This window comes from Alligator sinensis, unplaced genomic scaffold, assembly GCF_000455745.1.
Source record: "Alligator sinensis unplaced genomic scaffold, ASM45574v1 scaffold144_4, whole genome shotgun sequence".
Classification (NCBI taxonomy): domain Eukaryota; kingdom Metazoa; phylum Chordata; order Crocodylia; family Alligatoridae; genus Alligator; species Alligator sinensis.
Window position 1 is genome coordinate 732,495 of NW_005842190.1, and position 26,061 is coordinate 758,555.

At 45.6% G+C, this 26,061-nt stretch overlaps 1 protein-coding gene across 5 annotated transcripts in view; it reads right to left on the reverse strand.

The window, feature by feature from the left end:
- Positions 1 to 26,061, reverse strand: part of MGAT4A (mannosyl (alpha-1,3-)-glycoprotein beta-1,4-N-acetylglucosaminyltransferase, isozyme A) — a 160,062-nt gene that overhangs the window by 68,630 nt on the left and 65,371 nt on the right. For 4 of the 5 annotated variants that reach the window (XR_003094694.1, XM_025207260.1, XM_006026327.3 and 1 more), the window contains exons 2-4: positions 11,872 to 12,039; positions 6,313 to 6,453; positions 3,152 to 3,285 (exon numbers count right to left, since the gene is read on the reverse strand). Coding sequence is in view for 4 of the 5 variants with exons in the window: in XM_025207260.1 (XP_025063045.1) it covers positions 3,152 to 3,285; positions 6,313 to 6,453; positions 11,872 to 12,039 (443 nt within the window). In the remaining variant the exon portion in view is untranslated. The remainder of the gene's footprint in view (positions 1 to 3,151; positions 3,286 to 6,312; positions 6,454 to 11,871; positions 12,040 to 26,061) is intronic. The other variant, XM_025207258.1, reaches the window with a different exon arrangement.

Genomic DNA, 26,061 nt, shown 5'->3' on the forward strand with positions numbered 1-26,061 from the left:
AAACCAGCCAGCAGGGAAGGGGAGGCAGCGAGCAGAGAGGGAAGGAGGTGGAGGCAGAGCAGCAGAGGTAGAGCAGGCTCGGACCCAGAGCGGCGGGGGGTGGGGGTGGAGCAGGGCCAGACCCGGAGCAGCAAGGGGGACAGGGACAGATGTGGGGCTCCATCCCCACCCACCCACCCTGTCATTCTTGATGGGCAATTTGCTAGTATAAATAATAAAACAGACTGATCATAACAGACCAGAATGTTTTGGACACTATGGGCTGCTATTTAAAATCTTTAGCTTTGTCTTGTGAATCACATGGCACCTTGGTTGAAAATCACTCATCTCAGGTTACATAGGAGGTCTGTGGCATAGCTAGGAATTGAACTCAGACCCCTGTTCCTAGCCTTTAGGGACCTTCCCCAACCCAGGAAAATGAAGCAGAAAATAAAAAGATGACACTTTTATATTTTATGGTTTAAAATGTAGAGAAAAAATATTAGCATATACTAATTTTAGTAATTGTAATATGATGAAGGAAAAACTTCATGTAAAAATAAATTTGGTACGACTTCTGAATGCACCAACACTCTTATTAACCTGCATCAGATGTACCAAAATCAATTTATTCAGCTAATGGAGAGTGAGAGCTACCCAAATGTAACATCCACATTGATGGCCATGGATGACAAGCATGAAATATAAAGAATGATATGACTTAAATTAGAACAAATGAGAGTCAATTTTAAGATCTGAAGAAGGGTAATCAAGATGTTTAAAAGAAGACCTTTGAGTGTTATTAATTTTCTGTGTCCAGGAACAGAACAAGAACCATTTGTATGTTTGCTGGAGTCCATCCTTAGTCTTTGAATGGTTCTCTTCTAAAAATAAATGCAGCCTGTCCCAGGGGAGCTGGGATGCCGGAAGGCCCCCGGGGCAGCAAAGAGTCCCGCTTACCTCCTGCAGAGCCAGAAGAGCCGAAGGAGGCACACGCGCCGAGAACGCCGGCGCGGGTTATCAGCCGGGCATTTATCCGGCTGCAGCAAAGCAGCAGGGGCAGGGGACGCCTTCCAGGAGGAACAAAAGGCAGCCCCGCCGAGGCAACGGGGCAGCAGAGCGGAGGAGGCTGGAGCGACAAGCCTCAGCAAGCGGGGAATCAGCCGCTACCCGCAGTGTATGAGAGAGAAAGAGGCGGAGCCAGACCTGGCTCCAAGAGACAGAGTGGAGCAGCCGGCAGCAGGGCTGGTGGAGAAGCCAGCACCGTGATTATCGGCTCAGCCGATGGGGAAACCAGTGGCAGCACCGGTAGCAGGACCGGGAGAGGAGCAGGCGGGAGCCTGGTCAGCGTAGCTGGGGAAGGAGCCAGCGACAACGCCAGCAGTAGAGCCGGAGGATGAGCAGACAGGGCCCCAGGCAGCCTAGCTGGGGAAGGAACCAGCTGCAGCACCGGCAATAGAGCTAGAAGAGGAGCTAACTGGATCCCTGACCACAGAGCTGGTGGTGGAGTCAGCTGCGGCGTAAGCGGCAGGAGCGGTGGAGAAGCCAGCCACGTCGGAAGAGGTGGCATAGGTGAGGAAACCAGATGCACCATACAGAGGGGAGCTGGCGGTAGATATGGCGGTCTCGCGGACCACTGGAGTGAAGCAGGTACCGGGCCGGAAGGGCCGGGCTGGTGCCCATGTAGGCAGTACGCCCAGCCCGAAGACCATTATTGACGGCCGGCGTATCGGAGCGAGAGGGTGGCAAGCCAAGGACAACGTTGAGGCCGTAGGAGGTAGGGCCTAAGGTGGTGAGTGGCCGGGGTGTAGGGGAGGACGGAGCCCCGAGATTATCCACCGAGGAACGTGCCGACGCTGGTGGATACCTCAAGGGAGGACCCCCCACTGAAGGTACAATCAAAGTCATGGCAGGCGAGTTCAGGGGTCCCCCTGATACCAGCAGGGGTAACCTCCGGGGTGCACCCACGAACCCAGGGCACGCGAAACCTTGGGCCCGGGCAAAAGCAGCGTGGGAACACTTAGTCAAGCGGAGGCGGGTACACAGCCCTTGAACAGTGGTTGAAAAAAAGAAAGAAATAGTTTTCAATTGTCAGTATCTAACGCAGGGGTCAGCAACATTTTTGGGCGGAGTGCCAAAAGCACCCACAACTTCAACTTGTAAGACGTTGGTGTGCCACAGGTGGATAACCGGGAAGCCATGAGGGGCCCAATCCTTGCGGCCCCTTCCCCACCATCCACCCAGAGGCACGTGTGCCAAGCAAAATGCCTTTGAGTGACACACTCTGGCACCCGTGCCAGGGGTTGCCTACCCCTGATCTAATGGATAGTGTTTATAAACCCCACACAGTGCTTCAAAAGCAAACTGTACTGTCAGGGATTGAAGGGAACCATACATTTATAAACCCTCTCACATTCTGTAAACTAGGCAACAAATTGCTAGGGAACGCACATACATCTAAAAAGAGAAGGTTTCCCAGCCCTTTCAGCTGATAAAACAATCTTCCCTAAAGGAGGCATGGTGCCCAGCATCCTTAGGGAGCTTAGCTAGAAGATCCGGTATAGTTGGCAGCAATTAATTAGCTTTTCCAAAGTGTTCAATGAAATCTTATTTCAAAAATGTACCTTAAGAGTAGATTTACAAAAGAATAACTATTTTGCAGGAGAAATTTATAATCCAGAAAAACAGAAAATCAAAGCAGTTGTCAAGGGTATTTAGCATTGTAGACAAAATCCTCAGAGCAACTTTCAGCTTGAGCAGCAAGACTAGGCACTCAGCTGACATGCAAGGAAGGAATCCTACCCACAAGCTAGTAAAATCTGCATAAGCTACTTCAGTCGAATGGCAGCAGCTATGCTCTCCAGCCTCAGCACACAATGCCACACCTCAGTGCCATAACACTGGATAAATACATGAGAGGATTTGCAAAATAACAGATCTGCTGGATTTGCCTCCATTCTCTCCTTACTATCAGAAAGCCATGCAATTACCTCAATAAATACATGCATAATTAACTCTGCTTCTTCATGTTTTACCAGGAAATTAGGAATTTTTCTACAACTTGTCTTTTATAAATTGTTCAAAACAATTCTTAGAAAAAGCACAGCCAGCTACTATGTGATGCTAGTCATTAAGAAAGTTTAGAAGTGATGTAAAATGTTTAAGTGATTACCTCTCCTATGAAGACAACCATAACACAATCCAATTTCTCTTCAGGAGACAATTTATCAATAAGAGAATGGAGAGTTTCTGTAAGATAAGATTTGACTTTTCTTTTCACCGTGGGAATTCCCATCACAATTGAAACTATAAAATAAAAAGAGAAATGTACTTATAATTATCTCATTTATAGACAAATTAGAATATATGAAACTGTTTTATAACAGAGATTGAGAAATCCACAAGAAGTATTAAAAAACTGAGATAATGTGGTAACCAACAAAGTTTCAAAACGTACCAAATCACTGATAACACCATTACCATATTTACCTAAATCCAAGACAACTTTGAATTCAAGATGATCCCTCAACTAATCAGAATTTATACATGGAAAATGTATAAATGTTATAACTTTCCATGTATAGAATCTAATTATTGAAGGGTCATCTTAAATTCATCCATGACTACTACCGCAGGGAAAGCAGTGACTGGGGGGGGGAACCAACAGCAAAGGGTAAGCGGGTGGATGGGTCAAGGAACCTGACCCCAGCCCTTCCCCACCACTACCTGCCCACCCCATCACTTGTCCCTGCCTGCTGTCTGATGCCTGTATCCCCCCACACCTGTCTGTCCCCACCAGTGCCTATAACCCCTAGTGCCTGACCTTCCCTGCCACTTGCCTCAACAGCTATCTGCCCCCATTGCTGTCTGTCCCCTCCAGTCCCTGAACCCCTCTGCCACCTGCCTCCCCCCACAGTCATATTCTCCCTCTCCACCACTGCTTACCCTTTGTTGGGGCTCTGACTTCTGCCATGCTCCAGCCCAGGGCACGGATCACACGCTGGCTCTGGCCCCTGCCCAAGCAGACAGCAGTGGTTATGGCAACAGAAACAGCAGCTTCAGCCCCACCCCTGGGACCAGGTCAGAGCTGGAACTATCACTACCACTGCTGCTGTTGCAGGGTTGGACAGGGGCCAGAACCCTGAATGAGTGTAAGCAATGGTGGTGGGGTGAGGGAGCGGAAGTGGGAGCAGATGGCAAGAGGGCATTGTGGTAGGGGGTGGAGAAACGGCAGGGGGATATTGAAGCTCTGACCATGAGCCTGGGTCAGGCTGTGGCTGGAGCCACAACAGCCATGTGCTCCTTGCCTTGTATTTGAATCCAGGATAAGGAGCTTTCCCCCCATGTTTTAAGAGGAAAAATCTTCATCTTGAGTAAATATAGTATTACAGAATGCCCCCAATGGTTAAATCAAAAGCAGCCAGACAAAAAAAGTACTAAATGCTTAAATGCTAAGCGTATTATTGGGGGTGTACTTGGTAGCCGTGTTGGTCTGAGACAAAAAGACATACAAAAAACTAGAACTCTTGGTTCCAAAATGATACCTTTTATTAGACCTTGTAATATCATTAATAACTTTTAATTAATTCATACCTTTTAATATCATTAGTTGGTCTAATAAAAGGTATCATTTTGGAACCAAGAGTATTATTGTGCATTGTAAAGATGCATACCATTGTGGTACATATCACTTACGGTTCCACTGTGATTTATACAAATCACAACCTGTTTAGAGAGCTTAGTCTCCAAATATGGCACAACAGGTCTTTACAATTTAATTGTCTACGTAAGATTTAAGGAAAATGTCTACAAATTTTGGACAAAATTTCCCCTTGTTTACCTTCCACTTCTTTGGGTTCTTATAGCTATATGACCAGTTTGGCCACTGATCAAATCCAGAGCCCCAGAATGGCCCTAACACTCCCCATCTCCCAGGATCCCATCTCAGACTTCCTATTCTATATAAACTACCTCAAAATTCAACACTCACACCCCTACTGTATTGCTAATTCTGCATTCCCACCTCCTCCTATCCTCCACAAACCTATTTAACTTTCATGCCTCAACCTCCCCAAGGGCATCTCTTCCCCCCAGTATGATATGGATTGCATCCATCCTGATAGGCAAAGGACAAACGGGATAAGAAAAACTGTGTGAAATACTATGAAGCCCAGTGTAATTGGAGAGATCCCCCTCCATATATTTTAAATATACAAAAATCAGACTGGATTTGGAAATACTGGAAGGCATTCTGAACACATCTTAATTACTGCAGATATTAGATTCTATATTTAATAATACATATTCAGAACACAAAACAGAGGAAGAGAAGGATATAGACTCAACTTTTAACTCTGATTTTTTTCTATTTTTAGCACAGTTGAGTTTAATCAACTTTTTTTGCAATTTAAAATGTTGATATAGTTGATTATATGTTTGGTGTAAACCAATTACAGAAGTCTGAGTCCTCCTCTTCCTGACTGACAATATGCATAGAATTTACTTCCATTTTGTTATAGAGAGAAACAGAATAAGTGAATAAGACGTGATCCAGCACATCTGATAAGTAGATAAGCAACTTTTTAAAACAAAAATCAAATTAGAATACACAACACACACTAACTAGAACTAGTAATTCTACAATAAACAGCTAAGCAAAACATGAAAGCTTAGTTTATGAAAATATTGGCAGAACCAGATTAAATGGTATACATGTGAATTTAATTCTTATAGACACACAGACATGTTTCAAGGGACGTGACCCGGTTGAGCTTTTTCTGGTTGCATGACTACAGCTAATAAGAGTATAATTCTGTGGAGGCACACCCAACCACAAGACTAGAAATGAGTACCAGGCTTTTCCCTCCCTAACCTAAATTGTACATTTTAATGAAATGATCAAATCTAATTAATCTTAGGTGCCCAAAATGCCAAGTCCACTTGGCTACACCATGGAATTTATTGCTGGGAACACCAGAAACACAATTCCACGCTTAGTTTACTATATATAAGCCAAAGGGATAAATCTGATAATAACATTTCCATGCCTTCTTAATTTTGTAAAACTAATGAAAAGAGAACACAAACTGATCCAAATTTAGCCTTTCTTACTGTATACCTTACCACCTTGGATAGCATGTGATCTGAATTGGGCACTAAAGAGCAAAACTGAATGCAAACTCCTTTCATCTTGGATTCAGTGAAAGTGCTAATATCACAGAAGTAATGAGAGTTTTTGAGCTACCAAACAATAGAATAAATTAGACTGCCAAAACCAGGAAATTCTTTAAATGTATGTTTAGTATACGCATTATATAAACTATACCAGCATACCTCCTGTTCGTCCAAGGCCAATCTGCACTGATGGTTGAAGACTTCCTTCATTCTTCAATAAGTGAGGCAAATGGTAATAAATATTTGGCACTTGAAGAGATTTTCTGCTTGTTAGTTCTTTTAGCAATTTCAGTGTTTCATCTGTAAACATATATAAACCCAATAATGCAGAAAATGCATCAGAATGGAAATACTTTTACAGAGCTACAAGATGCATGCAATTTCAAGTCTGATGCTAACTGAAATAAGGCAAAATAAAATGAGGCATTTAAATCAGATTTGTGTACCAAAAACAAAAAATATTATTTTTCATTTAAAAAGTCATACATGGGGTTTTAAGTAGGCTTTTTTTTCTGGAAACTGAAACAAAATTACAAGTGACAGTTACAAAATGCTGCAAGAAATAATATAAAGGAAAGTTCTTACCTGTAGAGAATTTCCATACATTTTTTACCCAGAGTGGATCAAGATGATAGGAAAAGAATAACAGCCAGACAATTCTGAATATTTTGTATTTACTTTCACAGGGTGCATCAAAATGCAACAACATAATCTTTAAATGAATGTTTTTTAAATTGCAGGTATTTTTTAAACATATTTTACATACAAGTATTTTTCATAAAAATAAAATTTCACAGTTTACAATCAAAAAGCTAAAATTTGTGTACAATTTTGTAATAGAAATGCCCTCCACACAAAGCTGTACATTTAAATTATTTACTCAGTTTGAGTATTAAAAGCTAAATCAGTTTGTGATGTTATCAGAGCCTGCTACATTTCAGATTACTTTCACAAAGGAGCACAGATATCAGCAGAGATATCAGCTATGAAATTTCTTTGACAGCATGTAGCAACTCCCTCAAATCAAGTGTGAAACAGTAGCCAATATTTTTAATTAGAAAAAAGCCATAATATATTGACTGTCTCAAAACCTGTAAAGGTCAGGTTAGGTCACAAACTGGATTGAAGACTTCCAAAGAAAATCTGGGTGCCAGAGAAATGATGGTGATGAGATAATAGGTGTCATTCACTCCTGGGATTATAAACAGAACCAGTGGTCCTACAGAACCATAAGTATTTTCTTTGGATAAAATATAAAGCTAAATCCCAGACAACTAACAGTCTTGATTTTTTTTTTTAGTGCCATGACGAGAGGTGTAATATTTGATCTGGGGTCTAAACTCCACTATAGATTATTATAATTTGCTTGCCATATTTTTCTTGCAGATTCAAATGCAGAAGTTGGACTGGAAGTGTCTGTATTTCTAGATAGATGGCAGGATCTGTCATGGAGCTTGAATTCCTTCCAGATTTAAAGTAGTGACCAAAAACAACATATTATTATATATTAATATTTACAATGTGCCTAAGAATCTTTAGACAGATATATACTTAATAAAAATTAATATAAGAACTTGTGAACCTGTGTCAACTCAAATTAGGGGAACCCAATCCCAAATTACAACATTAAAAATGTTATATTCATTCCACACATCTCTCAGGAAAAAACAGTCTTTATGCTGAACCCAAAAGGTCTCGGACTTGGTTTCCATCAGACCAACGTGGAAAGTGACTTACATATTTAAGGTTTTGCAACACACACACTCCCATCACTTGGACAAATCTAGGAATATTAGCTGACCTCAATGTCCATGATAGTGCATGGGAGGACAGGCTTCTTCTTAGGCACCAAGAACTCAAAACTAGGTAGGATTTTTTTTAATGTAAGTTAATACCATTAGTTGCACAAAGAACAAAAGAAGCAGAGCAATCAGTGGGGCCGGCAGGATTCTCTATAGCCAAACATGCTAAATCACAGATTCATAGAGAAGTAGGGCTAGAAGGGACCTCCAGAGGTCATTTTAGGAGGTGCACAGTCCCACCAGAGGAGATGCTCTGCTGGACCTGGTCCTGGCCGCAGGCGACGACCTGGTAAGAGGCCTCCAGGTTCTTGACCACCTGGGCAATAGTGATCATCGCGTGCTGGAATTCACCATCCAGCGTAGAGTGTCAAGGGCCCGCAGCAAGGTGGTGGCCCTAGACTTCAGGAGGGCCAACTTCAGTGAGATGAGGAGATTAGTGGGAGAGGAACTGGGGTCCTTGAGGGCAGAGGAACTCAGCGTCCAAGAGGAGTGGTCGTTCCTTAAGGAAACGATACTCGGGGCCCAAGGGGTGTCCATCCCGACAAGAAGCAAGGCGGGCAGGAGTGTCCAAAAGCCCCCCTGGCTCACCAAGGGTGTCCGGGAATGCCTGCTTGCCAAAAGGGTGGCGTACGCCCGGTGGAAGGGGGGTGTAATCTCCAAAGAGGAGTATACCTCCTCTGCTCGGGCCTGCAGGCGGGCTGTTAGGAAGGCCAAGGCGGAGATAGAGCTCGGATTAGCGTCCAGGATTAAGGATAACAAAAAGTCCTTTTTCAAATATATTGGGAGGATGAAGAAGGCGCCGGGTAATGTGGGGCCCCTGCAGGATATGCGGGGCAATCTGGTGGTTGCGTCAGAGGATAAAGCGGACCTCTTTAACCAATTCTTCACCTCCGTTTTCTTGTGCAGGGACCGGGACTTCCCTGCTGTGATAGAAGCCGGACGCGAGGGGATCGCCTTCAGACCTCAGGTTGGGGAGGACCGGGTTAGAGAGCTTCTGGAGGGGCTGGACGCGTTCAAGTCAGCGGGTCCGGATGCTCTCCACCCCAGGGTGCTGAGGGAGCTGGCTGGGGTTATTGCAGGGCCCCTGGCACGGCTCTACGAGCGATCGTGGTGCTTGGGCCAGGTGCCAGACGATTGGAAGGTAGCTAATGTGGTCCCCATCTTCAAAAAAGGGAAAAGGGAGGACCCGGGCAATTATAGGCCCGTCAGTCTTACCTCAATCCTGGGGAAGCTCTTTGAGAAGATCATCAAGGAGCACATTTGTGATGGGCCGGCATCCGAGATGATGCTCAGGGGCAATCAGCATGGATTTATTAGGGGGAGATCATGTCAGACCAACCTGATTGCCTTTTATGATCAGGTCACAAAGGCCATGGATGCAGGTGTCGCGGTGGATGTAGTCTTTCTGGACTTCAGCAAGGCCTTTGACACCGTCTCTCACCCCATCCTAATTAGTAAACTAGGCGACTGTGGCATAGATGCCTACACGGTCAGATGGATTGCAGATTGGCTGAAGGGTCGCACTCAGAGGGTGGTGGTGGATGGATCATATTCGACTTGGGGGGAGGTGGGTAGTGGAGTCCCTCAGGGCTCGGTCCTGGGCCCTGCGCTGTTCAATGTCTTCATCAGCGATCTTGATGTTGGGGTGGAGAGCAACCTGTTTAAATTCGCTGATGACACCAAAATTTGGGGGGAGGTGAGCACGCTAGCAGGGAGAGAGAGATTGCAGAAGGATCTGGATAGGTTACAGGGGTGGGCAGACAGGAACAGGATGCGTTTCAATACGGACAAGTGCAGGGTGCTGCACTTGGGTAGTAGGAACCAGCAGCACACTTATAAGATGGGGAGCTCCCTACTTGAGAGCACGGAGGCGGAAAGGGATCTTGGTGTCATTATTGACTCCAAGATGAACATGGGCCGACAATGCGAGGTCATGGTTGGCAGGGCTAACCGGACCTTGTCGTGCATCCACAGGTGCATCTCGAGTAGAGCCAGGGAGGTGATCCTCCCCCTCTATGCGACGCTGGTCAGGCCGCAGCTGGAGTATTGTGTCCAGTTCTGTGCGCCCCATTTCAGGAGGGATGTGGACAACATGGAGAGGGTCCAGAGGAGGGCCACCCGCATGATCCGGGGACAACAGGGCAGACCCTACAGTGAGAGACTGCGGGACTTGAACCTATTCAGCCTCCACAAGAGAAGGCTGAGGGGGGACCTGGTGACCGTCTATAAACTCACTAGGGGGAACCAGAAGGGTTTGGGGGAGACGCTGTTTCCCCTAGCCCCTGCTGGCATAACAAGGAATAATGGGCACAAGTTGATGGAGAGGAGGTACAGATTGGACATCCGAAAAAACTACTTCACAGTCAGGGCGGCTAGGAGCTGGAACCAACTTCCAAGGGAGGTGGTGCTGGCCCCTACCCTGGGGATCTTTAAGAAGAGGCTGGATACTTACCTGGCTGGACTCATTTGAGTCCCGTTTTTGTTTTTAGGGTGAGTGGTTTTGTTTGTGTTTTTTGGGTTGTTCTCCCGCCCTGGCGGGGGGTCGGGCTAGAAGATCTATTAGGTCCCTTCCGACCCTGAAACTATGAAACTATGAAATTTAGTCCAACCCCATGCCAGACGCAGGATCAGCCCTATCCAAACCGTTTTATACAAATCTATTGTCTAACCTCTTAACAAAACTACGGTAGACCCTGATGAAAAACCCAAGACATAACACCCTACCATTCCATAGGTAAAGTAAGAGGACCACAGCAGCCACTGTCCTGCTACTGCAAAGGTATATGCTTGAAAGATCCCAGGAAGAGGGCATTAGCAACGTGTAGGGGGTGCATGCGGGTGCACGTGCACCCCCTGAGATAGGCCATGCACCCCCTGGAAGTGCCAGCAGAAGTGCACTTTTCCAGTTTCACTGCTGGTGGTTCCGCACTCGGCAATCGGCGGCTGGGGGACCCCCCCCAACAGCCATCTGGTGCCCCCCCAGACTTGGGAGGCACCAGTCACAACTGGAAGAGGATCACGCTCCCCACTACAGAGCAAGGCAAAAACTCCCACAGTACATACCAATCTAACTACTGGTTACAATTCCTTCCTGACCCCAAATATGGCAATTGTTCTGACCTTGAGTGGAGGGGCAAGACCTTCTAGTTAGGTACCTCCAGGTTTAAGTCCCAGGAGGAACATAGGCACCCCAGTCAAAATCCCCAGCCTTTGTTGCAGCCAATGGACAATGCCTCTGAGGAAGGCTTAAAAACAGGAACAAAACACACTGATATTGGTAGCAGCAGGGCAGGGAAAATTCCCTCCCTATCCCGTGCAGCAGCTAGCAAAGCCCAGAATCTTGGGAAATAGCCATAAAAGAACATAGGCATAGCTACACCTAGATCATCCCTAACCAGTGACTGTCCAACCTCTTCTTGAGCTTGGGCCATTTCTAACTACATCAACTTTAGCTTATGAATGTTATATAATGCAGAATGCATGGTAGTAGTCCAACCTGGAGATCAAAATAACATGGCTAACAGTGGTAAAAGACATAAAAGAAACAGTGTTACATTAAATTATACATTCATTAAAAAACCCCAAACATTTATGTCTAATGCTCCTGAAGCCTGATCTGTTCAGTGATGAAGTGTGAACCACTAAAATACTGAAGGACAATTCTTTATTAGTTCCAAGACAGATGACTTAAAATAAGGGTTGGCAACTTACAGCCCACAGGCTAGATCCAGCCTGCAAAGAGGTCTGATCTGGTCCACAAAGGTTTCATCTGGCACAGTACAAAGTTGTATCATGTTTCCCCCCTTTCCCCTCCCCCATGTTGTAGAGCCTACTGCTCTGCTACACCTGCACATACCCTTGCAACAATATTAAATTACAATATTAAATTAAAGCAAATCTAAACCCTGGACTGTACCTGAAAAATTGTTTAATGCATCCTTACTTCCATTTGTTTCTGCTACTGCACGCCTGAACTGCTCCAAGATGGCATTTAACTCAGAGGAGCGCTGCAAAGTTCTGTGCTCAGCTATGCGAAGGCGTTCTTTCAAAGCATGGAATTCCCGTTGGTAAGCAATCAACTTTTCTAGAAAGGAAAAAAAAATCTGGTTACTTACTTTGGAAAACATTTAGGACTAGATTCCTAACAAGACACAATATGATGTCACAATATCAAATAATTCAATGTTAAACTGTGCACAGGAGAACTCAGTTTTGAGTCAGACAGCTCAGTTCTCTATGGGATGCAAGGGAGACAATGTATAACTTCAGAATGTGATCCAAACTAGCGAGTATACTGAGTGGAATAACCAAAAAGGAAAGGGTAAGGACATGGATATGCCTTAAATACCCCTCTTCAGTGGGTTAAAGGACTTAAGTCTGGTATAAAGGGAAGGCATCTCCCTCTGCAGCCCTAAGCCACCTTCTACAGTTATTTCTCTCTCCAAAGTCAAAGTAGGGATCACTTCTTGAAGAAGCCTTGACATTTGCACTCCCCTTCAAACCAACGGGTCAGTGGTTAAAATGTCAATGTTGAAAACACGAGCTCAATTTCCCCCTACCTCCCAGGAGACTGCCTTTATTATCAGCAGGGTTCCTGGATCTCTCTGATAAGAAAAATCCCCAATTTTCAGTTTAAAATCAGTAACCCAAAATCCACATTTTTCCACGATTAAAATGAAACACCCCTAATATATAAACAGTGTGTGTGTGTGTGTGTGTGTACACACATTGTTTTTATAACGAAAATTGGGGATGTTTTTAATAGAGAAAACCAGGATCCCTGATTATCAGGCTACAAGCTGTTCTTGGGCAGGGGTGCTCTCAGTATCTCCACTTGAAACTATTCCATTCTTTGCATAAAAGAATTAAAGATACACAGGCCAGACGAAGTGTGGGCCTCATTTTCCAGCTTAGTGGTTAGGGCACTCATGCAGAAATACATCTTTCTCTTGCCAGAAGACTAATGTGTATAATTCCTTCTTATCTATATCATGCTCATCCTTCCATTATTTTCTTAAGATTGATTATACTTTACTTCTTCCCATTTTTCCTTTTTCCTCTCTCTGGTATTGTCCATTTAATATTTTGAACACATAGATAAATGCCTTAGTTTTAGAAATTACAAAAGAAAACATGGGTCATAAATCATCTCTTAAAAATACCAGTCGTAGCAACATGTTTTGTTAAAACAAAATGGTTTATTGCTTTCTGACAGCAAACACAGAATTCAGATGCTGGCACACAGTATTTTCCCATCAGGTGAAGCCAGATAGCTACTGGAAACATGATTTGTTGCTTCAGTGAGCATTACCAAAACAGACTGGAAAATTGCCTGAGTCTTAATGAATATTTTTATTTGGCAGCTGCAGCGCTAACCAGAAAAAAAAACAGATGGTTTGGAACTATAACCATCAATAACACTAAAATTATTAGTGTTCATAGGATCACAGGAAAGTGGGATAGAAGGGACTTTATGAGGTCATCTAGTTCAGCCCCATGCCCAAGGCGGGATGCCCCTGACTACGCCATCCCAGCCAAATATCTGTCCAACATGCTCTTAAAAATATCCAAGGATGGCGATTCCACGATTTCTCTAGGTAGCTTGTTCCAATGCCTGACCACACCCACAGCTAGAAAGTTCATCCTAATCTCCAGCCTAAACTTCCCTTGATGTATCTTGAGGCCATTGATGCTAGTACTGTCATCTACAGCCACAGAGAAAAGCCCATCTCCATCCTCTCTATAATCACCCTCCAGGTACTTGAAGGCTGTTATCAAATCCTCCCTCAGTTTTTCTTCTCCAAACAAAATAACCTAAAATAGCTTTTCCACCTCAGTATTACTTTGCAAGCCCAAAATTATTTTTGTTGCTCTGCACAGGATTTTTACCAATCTGTGTTATCTGAAAGAATTGTAAATGTTATTGAGCATTGTGCCAAATTCTAAAAACCATGAACAAAACATTTGATTTCCATAATCGATGCCCATGCCAGGTTGAATTATTTTTTTCATAGGGGGGTGGGTGCACTCAGGGAGGCAAATTACAGTCAAAACAGTTGAGCCATTGTTTGGGGGGGAAAAAAAGGGGCGGGGGTGGTCAGGGAAGCTATATTTGTTTTGCTCCCAATTTAAAAGAAAGTCACAATAATTATTAGTAAAGTTTAGTAATTTAACAACTAATATCCCCAAAGATTCTTGTCCTGCCATGAATGGAGCATGCTGTGCTTTCCCTAGAACTGCAACACAATAGACACTGCATGCTAGGCCAGCCTGGGGCATATGAGCTCACAGCAGGGAACATCTCTCTCCTGTGCTCTCAGGCTGGGTAAGACATTTAAAAAGCCTGAGCCTGAATTGATTCAATCTTTGCAGGTTAGTCTAACCTGCCTACGTTGAATCAGGTTGTAACTGTACAGACATCCCCTCTGGACTGAAGAAACGCAGGCACATGCCTGCAGTGGCTCAGGCTAGGAGCTGGAGGGGCACTAGAGCATCCCTCCTTTCCTGTCCAAAGTACTGAGCTAGCGTGGGGTGGGGAGAATGACCAGGCCCTGGCAGGACACTCTGATTATGTTCCTCTCCCCACCTTGCTGCTGATAACAGAGCACTGAATTACACAACAGAGAGTTGCATAGCATTTATTCACCCATCAGCAAAACAAAAGCCTCTCTCATTAGTTCAAGCTCTTCTTAAACAACTTTTTCCAAGGAAGGAACAGAGAGACATTACCAGCTACCTGTCGATTAGCTCCAAAAAGCCCTAAGCCAACACTGTCCTGTCTGCCTTCATCTAGTCTCCCACAGCATGGACCGTAGCCAGCATGTGGTATGCTAGCTAATGCTGAGAGGTGTCTGTGTAAGGCAGAGGGAAGGGAGGAACCCCTGCTTGAGCAGGGAGTGGGGAGGGAGGGAGCAGAAGGAAGGGATCTGGGACAGACACTGCATAAACTGGTTTGACCCATGCCCAAATCAGTTAAGTCTGATACTACATTCAACCAGGTTTATCTCAAACCAGTTTCAGCCATTTTCAAGCTGGTTTACATGCACTGAACATCTGTTCCGTTATAGGTTAAACCAGTTTCTGATCATTCAGTGTGTAACGTCTGTCCTTAGCCCCATGCTGGATTGAAGAAATGAAGGCACATGCCTGCACTGGCTCAAGCTAGAAGCTGGGGGGCACTACAGCAGCCCTTCCTTCCCTTCCCTTTCATAGTGCTGAGCTGAGGGGAGGTGTGGCCAGGCCCCAGCAGGACTCTCTGATTAAGGAGGACCGCCCCAACGCCACAACACTTGCTGCTCCTCACCAGCGAAGGAGCCAGCAGGGAGTTGATAACAGCATTTAGTTACACAGCAGGGAGTTACACAAGGAGTTGATACCATTTAGCACCCCATCAAAAGAAAACAAAAGTCTCTCTTGTTAGCTCAAGCTCAAGCTCTTCTTAAACAGCTTTTTCCAAAGAAGGAATGGAGGGACATTACTGGCTACCTGTTGATTAGCTCCAAAAACCCCAAAGCAGACACTGTCCTTTCTGCCTTACATGGACACCTCTCAGCATTAGCTAGCATACCACATGCTGGCTATGGTCCGTGGTCTGGGAGAGGAAAGGGGGGAATCCCTGCTTGAGCAGGGAGTGGTGAGGGAGCTGGGGGGGGGCAAGGGGAAGCCAGGCAGATACTGCTGTCTCTGCTGTCTTTTCCAGAGCTCCAGCCAGGGAGCAAAGGGATGGGGCCAGCTCTGCTGTGGAGCAGACAGCCCTACCCAGGGCTGCAAAGCATGGTGTAAGTTAAACCAGGAAGGAGTCTAGGACAGACATTGAATGAACTGGTTTGACCCAAATCGGTTAAGTCTGATACTACAGTCAACCAGGTTTATCTCAAACCAGTTTCAGCCATTTTCAAACTGGTTTATGTGCACTGGTACAGGTTTAAACCAGTTTCTGATCACAAACTAGTTTATGTGTAATGTCTGTCCCTAGCCTCAAAGATCATTGCTGAGCCAGACAAATTGGAAGAGGAAGTTTCCCAAATCTAATAATGATGGGTATGAGATGTAATACCAGGCTATAGGGAAAGGAAGCTGGAGATTGGTAGGGCATAAAATTAAGACCACAGGCTGGCAGGGAAGAAGGCAACACACTGTGTGGAAAAAGAGCAGGCTCAGCACGGAACACCAGAATGCCCTTGCTCCACCAGGAGCCTTTGCTTGTAGGCACAGCCATGTGCTGCCCAACTACAGAAGCTTGGCAAACCTGCATCACATAGGCTAGGGACAGACATTCAAAAAGCCAGAGCCTGAATTGATTCAATCTTTGCAGGTTAGTCTACCTGCAAACTGATTTACAAGTACGCAGGCATTCATGTTTAATTCTGCAAATGCAGACGCATGCCTGCAGTGGCTCAAGGTACAAGCCAGGGGGCGCTAGAGCAGCCCTCCCTTCCCTTTGCAGCAGCTGCAAGGCTGGAGAGAAACTGACCTGGGGTGTGTGGCCAGGCCCCCAGGAGCCAAGTACGATTGTGGCGGGGTTTAAAGCCCTACCCTGGCCTGCAGGGACCCCAGCCAGGATGTGCCTGGAGGGACAGGGGGGAAGTAGCCCTTGCCAGGCTTGTCCTCAAGGCCAGACAGGTCTGGGCAGTACCTCAGGCAAAGTGGGGCAGGGAGTGGGGAATAAACTCCCCTGTCTCTGGGCATGGGACCCTGGGGTCTGCCCACCTTCCCCTCCTGCTCTTGCTTGGGTGGCAGAGGGCCTGGCCAGAGCCATCAGCATGGCCCTGATATCTGCCAAGGGCTGGGACTGTGGCTGCAGCTGGGGCTACAGGGCTGAGCCCAGCCAACTTGTGGGTGTTGCTGAGGGCAGAGGCAGAGGGGCAGCCCAGGCTGGGTCCAGGGGGGTTGCATGGCCAGACTGCTCCCTGCTCCCCATGCCCAAGCAAGGCAGGACTGTCACGGAGCCCCAACCAGCTGGGTAGGGCCCCACAGGGAAGTCCATGGGGGCAGGGTCCTTCCCAGCCCACTGTGGCCATGTGACAGCCTGGCCTGGCAGCACAGGTGGGGGCTGGCTGTGGAGCAGGGTTCCCAGGCCAGCTTGGAGGCGCTGGTAGGCTACGAAACCTGGCAGCTGCCACCGCTGCATCCCCTGCTTTGTGCAGCACCCTGGGCTAGTGCCCCATAGCCAGCAGGCTGATGGGGGGACCAGGAAGTTTCAGCCATGCAGTTTCTGCCCCGCATGTGGATCTCCAGCTCCCAAATGCCTTGAAAGGCAGAAGGTGTCCAGGGGCTGCAGCTGGAGCTCCAGGTGTGGGGTAGAAGCAGCCGGGCTGAGGTCCGAGCCCTCCCACCCCACCACCTCCCAGAATGGCACAGCAGCAGCAGGAAGGGGAGGCGGAATAACGGCTGGAGCCGAGGGGAAGCTGGCTTGGCCCAGCAGGGCTGTTGTTCTCCCCTCACCTCCAGCTCCTGCTGCACCACATAGCCTCGCTTGGAGCTGGGGTAGCTTCCTTCAGTCTGGTCACTTCAGCCCAGCTCAGGTTGAAGCAGTTGAGCTGAAAGAAACTACCCTATCTCTGAGCAGGGCTGCATGGTATGACAGGAGCCACAGCTGGAGGTGAGGGGGGAAAACCAGCCCTTGCCGGGCCAAGCAAGCTTCCCCTCACCTCCAGCGGTTACTCCCCCTCCCATTCCTGCCACTGCTGTACTGCTTTGGGAGGTGGTGGAGGGTGCGGGGGTGGCATCAGCCCAGCAGCTTCTGCCCTGCATGTGGAGCTCCAGTTGCAGCCCCCAGACATCTTCCACCTGGACACCTTCCACCTTCCAAGGCATCCAGGAGCTAGAGCTGGAGCTCCATGCACGGGCCAGAAGTCACGTGGCTGAAGCTCCCCCCTCCATCCACCACCCAGAGTGGCGCAGCACGGCCTCGGCAGTTGGAGGCGAGGGGTTCAAAAGAGCCCCCCCCGCAACCAGCCTGTTGTTGTGGGGCTATAGCCCTGGGTGTTGCATCGAGCAGGGGGTGCGGCAGGGGGGGTTGCTGGGCTCTGGGCCTGGTGGCGCCTCTGAGCAGCCCAGGAAGCCCACTCCCCAGCCAGCCCCCGCCTGTGCTGCCAGGCCAGGCTGTCATGCAGTCACAGCAGTCTGGGAACGGCCCAGCCCGCATGGACCACCCTGTGGGACTCTACCCAAGCAGCTGGTGCTCCATGACAGCCCTACTCAGCTTGGGCACAGGGAGCCACACAGCCTCTGTGGCCCCAGTCCCAACTGCAGCCTGCTGGGAAGGACCTGGACCCAGCAGCCCAGCCAGGGCTGGCCCCTCTGCCTCTACCTTCAGCAGCACTCACCAGCCAGCTGGGTTCAGCCCTGCAGCCCCAGGCGCTGGCAAGGCAGGTGGATGGCAGGGGCCATGCCAGCTGACTCTGGCCATGTTCCCTCCCCTGCCGCTGGATTTGGGAGGGGGGGAAAGGATGACAGGGGCCAAAGTCCCCTGGTGGGGGGTGGAGAATAAACCCCCTCCCTGCTCCCTTTGTCTCAGGGGGCAATGCCTCTGGCCATGCCCCTGTCCCTGCTCAAGCTAGGGAACAGAGAGGAGGGGCTCTCTGGAGCACAGCACAGGCCTGCCCAGGGCTGCAAAGCATCTGGGATGCTGGGGGACTCTGATTTAACTTAAATCAGGAAGGGTTCTGGGACAGATATTGCATAACCCGGTTTGACCCAAACCAGGTAAGTCTGATACTACGTTCAACCCGGTTTATCTAAAACCAGTTTTGGCCGTTTTGAAACTGGTTTAATGTGCACTGAACTTACATTCTGTTACAAGTTTAAACCATTTTACGTGTAACTTCTGTCCCTAGCCATAGTGTATGCAGGGAGAGATTGAGCTGAATGTTTCCCCTACCCACAATTTTTGCCATAGGAGGCACAGTTCTGTGCCCAGTAAAATATCTTGCGGGGAAATGGAGAGCCTACACCACAGGGCTGGTACAGCCTGTATGCGGAGATCCGGCCCCTCATTTGCAGCAGCCCTGCTGCAGCCCTGTACACTATGGAGTGTGAGCTGCTTGGTTTCTATGGCAGTGCAGCATAAGGCTGCCACAGCAAATATTCCTGGAAGGGGGAGAGGGGAGTAATTCTGGCACCCCCTCTAAAGTGGCACCCAGGGCAGTTGCCCCACTCACCCCACCCTAGTTACATTACTGATGCTACATGATGGAATTCCTTTATTTTAGTATGCTTTTTTACAATAAGGATATTACTTGCATCAAAATAAAATTACATGAAAAGAACATTATATCTGTAAAGTTCGGCACTCAACCATTTAAAAATGCAAGCATTAAGGCTGCCTGTGCATTCATTGGTCCCCTTTGCGCACATGCCAGCTTTAATTACGATTAAATATTATTTTTCCTCAAGAAATTTACTTCAGATATAATATATAGGATGGACAGACTCAGGGTTCTACAGTGAAGGAGACTTGTTTTTGATTTCTGTGCTTCACCTAATGCAGAAGTTGGCAAGTGCATAGAAAATGAGCAATAGATTCTAGGAAGACAGAGAGTGGTCTCCGGGTTTAAAGACAATTAAGTGCCACTCAGTGGAACTGAATTCTATTACTGTCTGGGCACGTTTACACATGCCCGTACAGCAACACTGCTATTGCATCATCCTTTAGGTACTTCCAAAAGACTGGAAATATTTGATTAATGCAAGTAGATTGGCCAGAAGGAAGTACTAAAGCATGGCGCAGTAGCAACCCATACTGCGCTGTACACTGGGTGCACGGTTATTTTTAGCCACTACTCTGATGTAGCAGCATGCTAAAATGAGGGAGTGCACTGCCATGGCAAAGTAGCTGCTGCTTACATGTAAATGCACATGGTCCTTATGGCCCTGTAGCATGTTGCTATGGCGATATAACGTCACATATAGACCTGTCCTCTGTCTCTCAGGGTTCCTTTGTGATGCCAGGCAAATCACTTAAGCAACAATTTATTTATTTTTATTTTTTCTAGAGGCAGTCACTAATTGTGCGTTTTTAATGTTCTTCATGACCAACTAAAGACCCTGGTATCCAATTTATAAAAGTGCTGAACACTCATAGCTGCAACTCAAGTCCTTCGAAACTTAAGTACTGTATACTCTAGGAGTGCATTAGTAAAGATTTTTTTGGCCACTACCGATGGCTGATTATTAACCAGCCATATTGGCTGATACCAATCCAATTGTCAATATGCAGCCTAGCAGCTTGAAAAGCAGCATCCAGCCGGTAAGTCTGTGGGGGGAAGAGGCATAGGGGAGGGAAGGGGTGTGGCAGGGCAGATCGAGGGCCCCATGGTGAGGAAGGCAGTGGGGATGGGGCTGGGCATGGGGCAGTGGCAGGTGCTGCCCAGCCGGGCAGGGCAGGGTGCAGGATGGAGCCATGGGCAGCTTGTACAGGGGATGCAGAGATGAGGGCAGCTCCCGCTGCTGCATGCATCCCTGGGGGAGGCAAGGGAGCATGTGCTCCCTGGATTTGTGCACAGGGTGAGGGCAGCTGCCCATTGAAGGCTGGGGCCAGGGGCTTTGCGGGCCTCTTCCCAGAGTGGGGGCTTGGGCGGGGGCTGTGCTCGGGGAGGGGGGCAGGGGCTGGTTTTGGCAGCACTGGAAGGAGGGGTTATGGAGGAATACGGCAAATTTTGGGGTGGCTATAGCCCCCGCCTGTAGCTCCCAAGCACCACTGCCATCTGCCCCTCCACCACTCACCCCGAGCACAGATCAGGCTCAGCCCCCTCTCCCCCACTGCTGGGAAAAGGCCTGCACAATCCCTGGTCCCAGCGTGCAGTGGACAGCCTTCCCTCACCCTGCACACAAATCCAGAGGCACATGCCCCCCATATGCTCTTCTGGGGTACATGCAGTGGTGGGAGCCACCCCCCCACACCTCCCTCACCCTCCAGATGAGCCACCTGTGGCTTCGTCCTGCATCACACCCCACCCCAACTGGGCAGCCCCAGTCCCAGCCTTCACCGTGGGGATCTTGATCTGCCTTCCCACACCTCTGCTAGGCTGCATTCCTAGCTATGTGCATGCTGCGTCTGCAGACATACATGCAGCAATTATCGGCCACATTGGCCAAAAAAAAAAGCCAACTGCCAATGATGTCAATTTTCCTTTTATCAATGCCGATATGATATGGACTGATATATTGGTGCACCTCAAATATACTCTGAAAGACCAAGCCCTTGACATTACTAAAATCAAAGTTAGCGAATACTTTTCATCTTACGAAGTGTACCTCTAGTTCCTCCTCTGTAAAATAGTATTCCCATAACTCACAGAGGCGTTGTGAAAATAAATTCATTATGTTTGTGAAGTACTTGAATACTACACAGATGAGCACCATAAAATAGGGGGAAATCATTCTTTCTTCTGAGAAGGATATGAATCACACCTAGGGCTACACACTGAAGAAAGAGGTGAGAATAAACTAAATAGCTACTCATTAAATAAGCACCATCTATTCTGTGCACTGAATGAAGCAGGAGTCCAAAGGAAAAATATTACTACAAGATTAGTCATGTATTAAAGACCACCTCATAACTTTGACACCATATAGTGTGTGCGTGTGTGTGTGTGTGAGAGAGACACCAAGTTGTAGTAATATTTTTCCTTTTGCCCCTCCTTCATTCAGCACACAGAATAGATGGTGCTTACTTAATAAGCAGCTTTTTAGTTTATTTTCTCCTCTTCCTTCAATGTGTGGCCCTAGGCGCTCATCGTATCCTTCTCAGAATGATTTCCCCCTATTTCTATTGTGCTCGTCCATGTAGAACTCAAGCACTTCACAAACATAATGAATTTATTTTCACAATACCTCTGTGAGTTACGGGAATACTATTTTACAGAGGAGGAACTAGGTACACTTCATAAGATGAAAAGTATTCACTAACTTTGATTTTAGTAATGTCAAGGGCTTGTGGTCATGTCTTTTCAGGCATCTCCAGGTAAGTTTTTCTACCAGGAAAACAAACCCAGAAGAATTCTTCCAGATCACTGGAACATATATATGCAGTCTCAGTTACCTTCAGTGTACTGAAAGAGAGAATACACAAAATAAAAGATGACATTTGTAGCACTGCATAACTGTTCCCCGTGCAAGACTATGGGAAAATAGTTTGGGTTTGTAAAAAAGCAGGTAATATACTGATGCTATCTGCAAAGTTATTGACAGAACACAACAAGTGAGTCTTTCTTTTGATTAATGCAAGTAGATGGGCCAACAAAGTTAACTTCCACAGCTGCTTCAGATAGACATTTGATCTAGGAGTAAAGAGATTTGTAACAAATTCCTTCAAACCATTCTTTTGAAGGTGCCAATACTTATTTGTTAGGTCACACTATACATTTAAAATATTCATCCAAAAAAAGAGTAGCAAACGTTTTTATCACATTAAGAATATTATTTAGGTTAAATATCCCATCTCATGAAGTTATATAAAAATTTTGAAAGCATTAACATGAAATAGCATTTTCTTGCAAGAACAGAACTTTTTTGCATGTAGTATAAATATAGTATTTTCTTATCTGTTTCGACTTCTGGTGCATCATTTTATAGGGTCAGAGTAAAGCAAAGCAATTATACCTCTCCAAAAAGAAAGAAACCAAAGAAATTGTTAAAAAAATCCAAATCTTGCCTATGCCTTCTTGCAGTATTTTAAAATATTAACTAACACGCTTCTTCATTTCTGTGATCTTCTGTTATACAATGCAAAGAAAGCAGAGGATGCTTTTGCATCTGCAGCAATGAAAGTTTATAAAAAAAAACATTTTTAAGGGAGAAAACATTTCTTAAAATACCAGTAAAAGGTGTCACCATACAAAATATTTTTTAAACAGGATGTCTTTGATGCAGTTAGAAAATTTCGGTTTCCGTGAAATCAGTCACTTCCTTAGGTGCCTAACTGCAGATGTACAAGACTAACTTTAAGCACCTGCTTTTTAAAAAAACTCTTGCTTATCAACCTGAACTATGTCTGAGGAATTGTCTTATATTTACCAATCAAAATATTAAACAAAGTGTAAGGAGCACATCTAGATGATTTTTAAAACTTATCTTTATATTTTTAGAAGCAAAGTCATTTACATTGAATAGATTAAAACTTAAAGGAAAACAAACATTTAATTAATTTGCATAAAAACCAAGTCCCTATTTCAAAACATACCATCTAAAAAACCCACCAAAGAGTGAAGCAATTACACAAGCTTTCTTTAACAGCTAAAAGTAGACTTTATAACATGTTCAAGTCCATCAAGCAGTCTTTTAGGGCAGTGGCAGCCGTGCCACAAATTAGACGTGCACCCTCTCCAAGTGCTACTTCAATCCCCTTCTCTTGGACAATCTTCCGCTTTGCTTTCTGCTCCCTGTCGTATCTGCCACTGTTAACTGCCCCTCCCCAATCTGTCCTGTGCCACACACAGAGGCTGCCTGTGCCCCTTCTAGCACACGTGCCACAGGTTAACTATCCCTGTTCTAGGCATTATAGAAATGGAGTCAGTGATCTTTTTTTGTTTGTTAGTTTTACTCATTTTAACAGTTTAACTTTTATTGATCAAAGGTTTCCCTGAAATCTCAGCTCAAGAAAAAGAACCGATTTCTCATCACAAGTAATAACAACTCAACATTTTCTATCATCATCACAGAAAAAAAAATTAAACCTAGAAGACACTGAGGAAAACAGTCGTAGAAAGATCAACAACTGCTGCTATGAAAGGAAATATTTTCATTTCCAGTCTCAGAAACGTCTTTTTACTTATGCTGAATCTTACACTAATTTAGTAACAGTAAAGAAGGACTTCAGATGCTAAATTACTAGCCTCATAAAGCTGATAGTAAGACCCCAAAATATATTTATCTTTTAATGAACAAAACATTCTTTATTTCTCTACAGTAAAGTTCAAATGTCGCAACAGCAGATTTAGTCTCCAAAAGTTCAACAGATTTTACAGCTTAAATCTTTATATTTTATTTAAAGAGCATTTACTAAATGACAGTAAAATATGGGAACCTGATGCTTTGCCACACTGTGCTTTGCAAGCTAGAAGAATTAAATAAGAATATTAGTACTCAAGAAATGCAAATATAGAAATTACTTAAGAGTTAATGCATTGTCATTTTCATCTAACTAGCAAAACTCCAGTAACTGAAAGTAAATATATAACCTGGCTTGGGGATATACATATCTTGGAAAGCTAACCCATTGTATTACAGGTTTAGTAGCTTTTTTTCTCTACATCTGCGAGGGCTTTACTCCCTCATTTCAAACTGTTCTTTTAAGAATGTAGAGTCTAGAATTAATTTGAGAACTGATACGATTTTGAAAATAATGATATCAAGTACTAAAATGGTAGAATGTTTCACGTCTTTATCCAGAAATGAAATTCAGTTTCTTAGCGTACTCATCCTCTCAAGTATGTAACAGAAGTTACACAGAACCTCAAGAAAATGACACACACCTCAGGGTACAAATGCTGTCCTTCTCCATCTCAACCTCAACCCACGCACATTCTTTACTATGTGGTTTGGGGTTTTTTGTTCCAAAACCAACCAGCTCACAAACTGTTTTAAAGGAGATGACAGATTTCTAAATTCAACAAAGAGTGTCTGGACATCTTTGTGAGATTTCCACTTGTTTTTAAGTTCTGCTTCCGATATTGCTAGTCCAATGGGCTAAAATTAATGATTTTAGCATTAAAAAAAATATTTTCCTTACCCATAGAAAGGGGGCAGTAAAATGGGTACAACAGAAAAAAGAGAGAGAAAAAACATATTGTAGTTTAAATGTACAACGGTATCTGTCAGATAATCTGAATTCACAGATTCAAAAAAGAAGGATCCAAATTGTGGACCAAGTTACTTGCACTAGCAGGAAGATCTATATATTAAAAGTTTCAAAGAAATAAATATTGTGAACATAAAAATGACTAAGGAAAGAAATTATTCTCCAAACTCCATCCCAACTATCTAGTTGCTCTAATAAAAGACATCACTCTAAGAAAACCTTGCCCCTGAGATAATTTCTGGACTATCACAGCTATGCCATCACATTTGCACTACCATAACATGCAAAATACAAAAATCAGCTGCTTTGAGACTTAGGAAGGATATCCAGCATTTGAAAGCTTGTCTAATTCTATCCCAACTACACAACTGGTCCAATAAAAGATATCATCCTAAGAAATCCTTGCCTCTCTCAGAACACAGACACTCTACTGAAGCAATGTTATACACAATTGCATGGTAAAACTTCAGCATTTTTAAAATAATCAACAGCTGGGCTAGAGACAGGCATTCAAAAAACGTGAACCTGAACTGATTCAACCTTTGCAGGTTAGTTTAACCTGGCTAGGCTGAATCAGTTTGTAATTGCACAGATATCCCAGAAATGCAGACACATGCCAGCAGTGGCTCAGGCTAGAAGCCAGGGGACACTAGAGCAGACCTCCCTTCCATTTCACGGTGCTGAGATGACGGGGCTGAGGCCAGGATGCTCTGATTAGGGAGGGGTTCCCTCCCCCCTTTCTGACCAGCCCAGCAGGAAATTGATAACACAGTGTTTATCGGCCTATTAAGAAAACAACAGAGGGACATTACCAGCTACCTGTTGATCCTGCCTTTATCTTGTCTCCCACAGCACGGACCTAGCCAGCATGTGGTCTGCTAGCTAATGCTGAGAGGTGCTTGTGTAAGGCAGAGGGGATGGGGCCAATCCCTGCTTAGCAGGGAATGGGGAGGGAAGGTGGGAAGCAGGGGGAAGCCAAGCAGATGCCTGCAGTCTCTGCTGAGCTTGGGTCAAGGACCAGGGAGGAGGGGCCAGGTCTGCTGTGGAGCAGAGAGCCCCACATAGCCCAGGGAGCATGCCGGGATGCTGGGGGAGTCTGGTTTAACTTAAACCAGGATGGGGTCTGGGACAGACGTTGCATAAACTGGTTTGACCCAAATCAGTTAAGTCTGATACTACATTCAACCAAGTTTATCTCAAACCGGTTTCAGCCATTTTCAAACTGGTTTATGTGCACTGAACTTCTGCTCTGTTACAGGTTTAAACCAGTTTCTGATCACTTAAACCACTTTATGTGTAACTTCT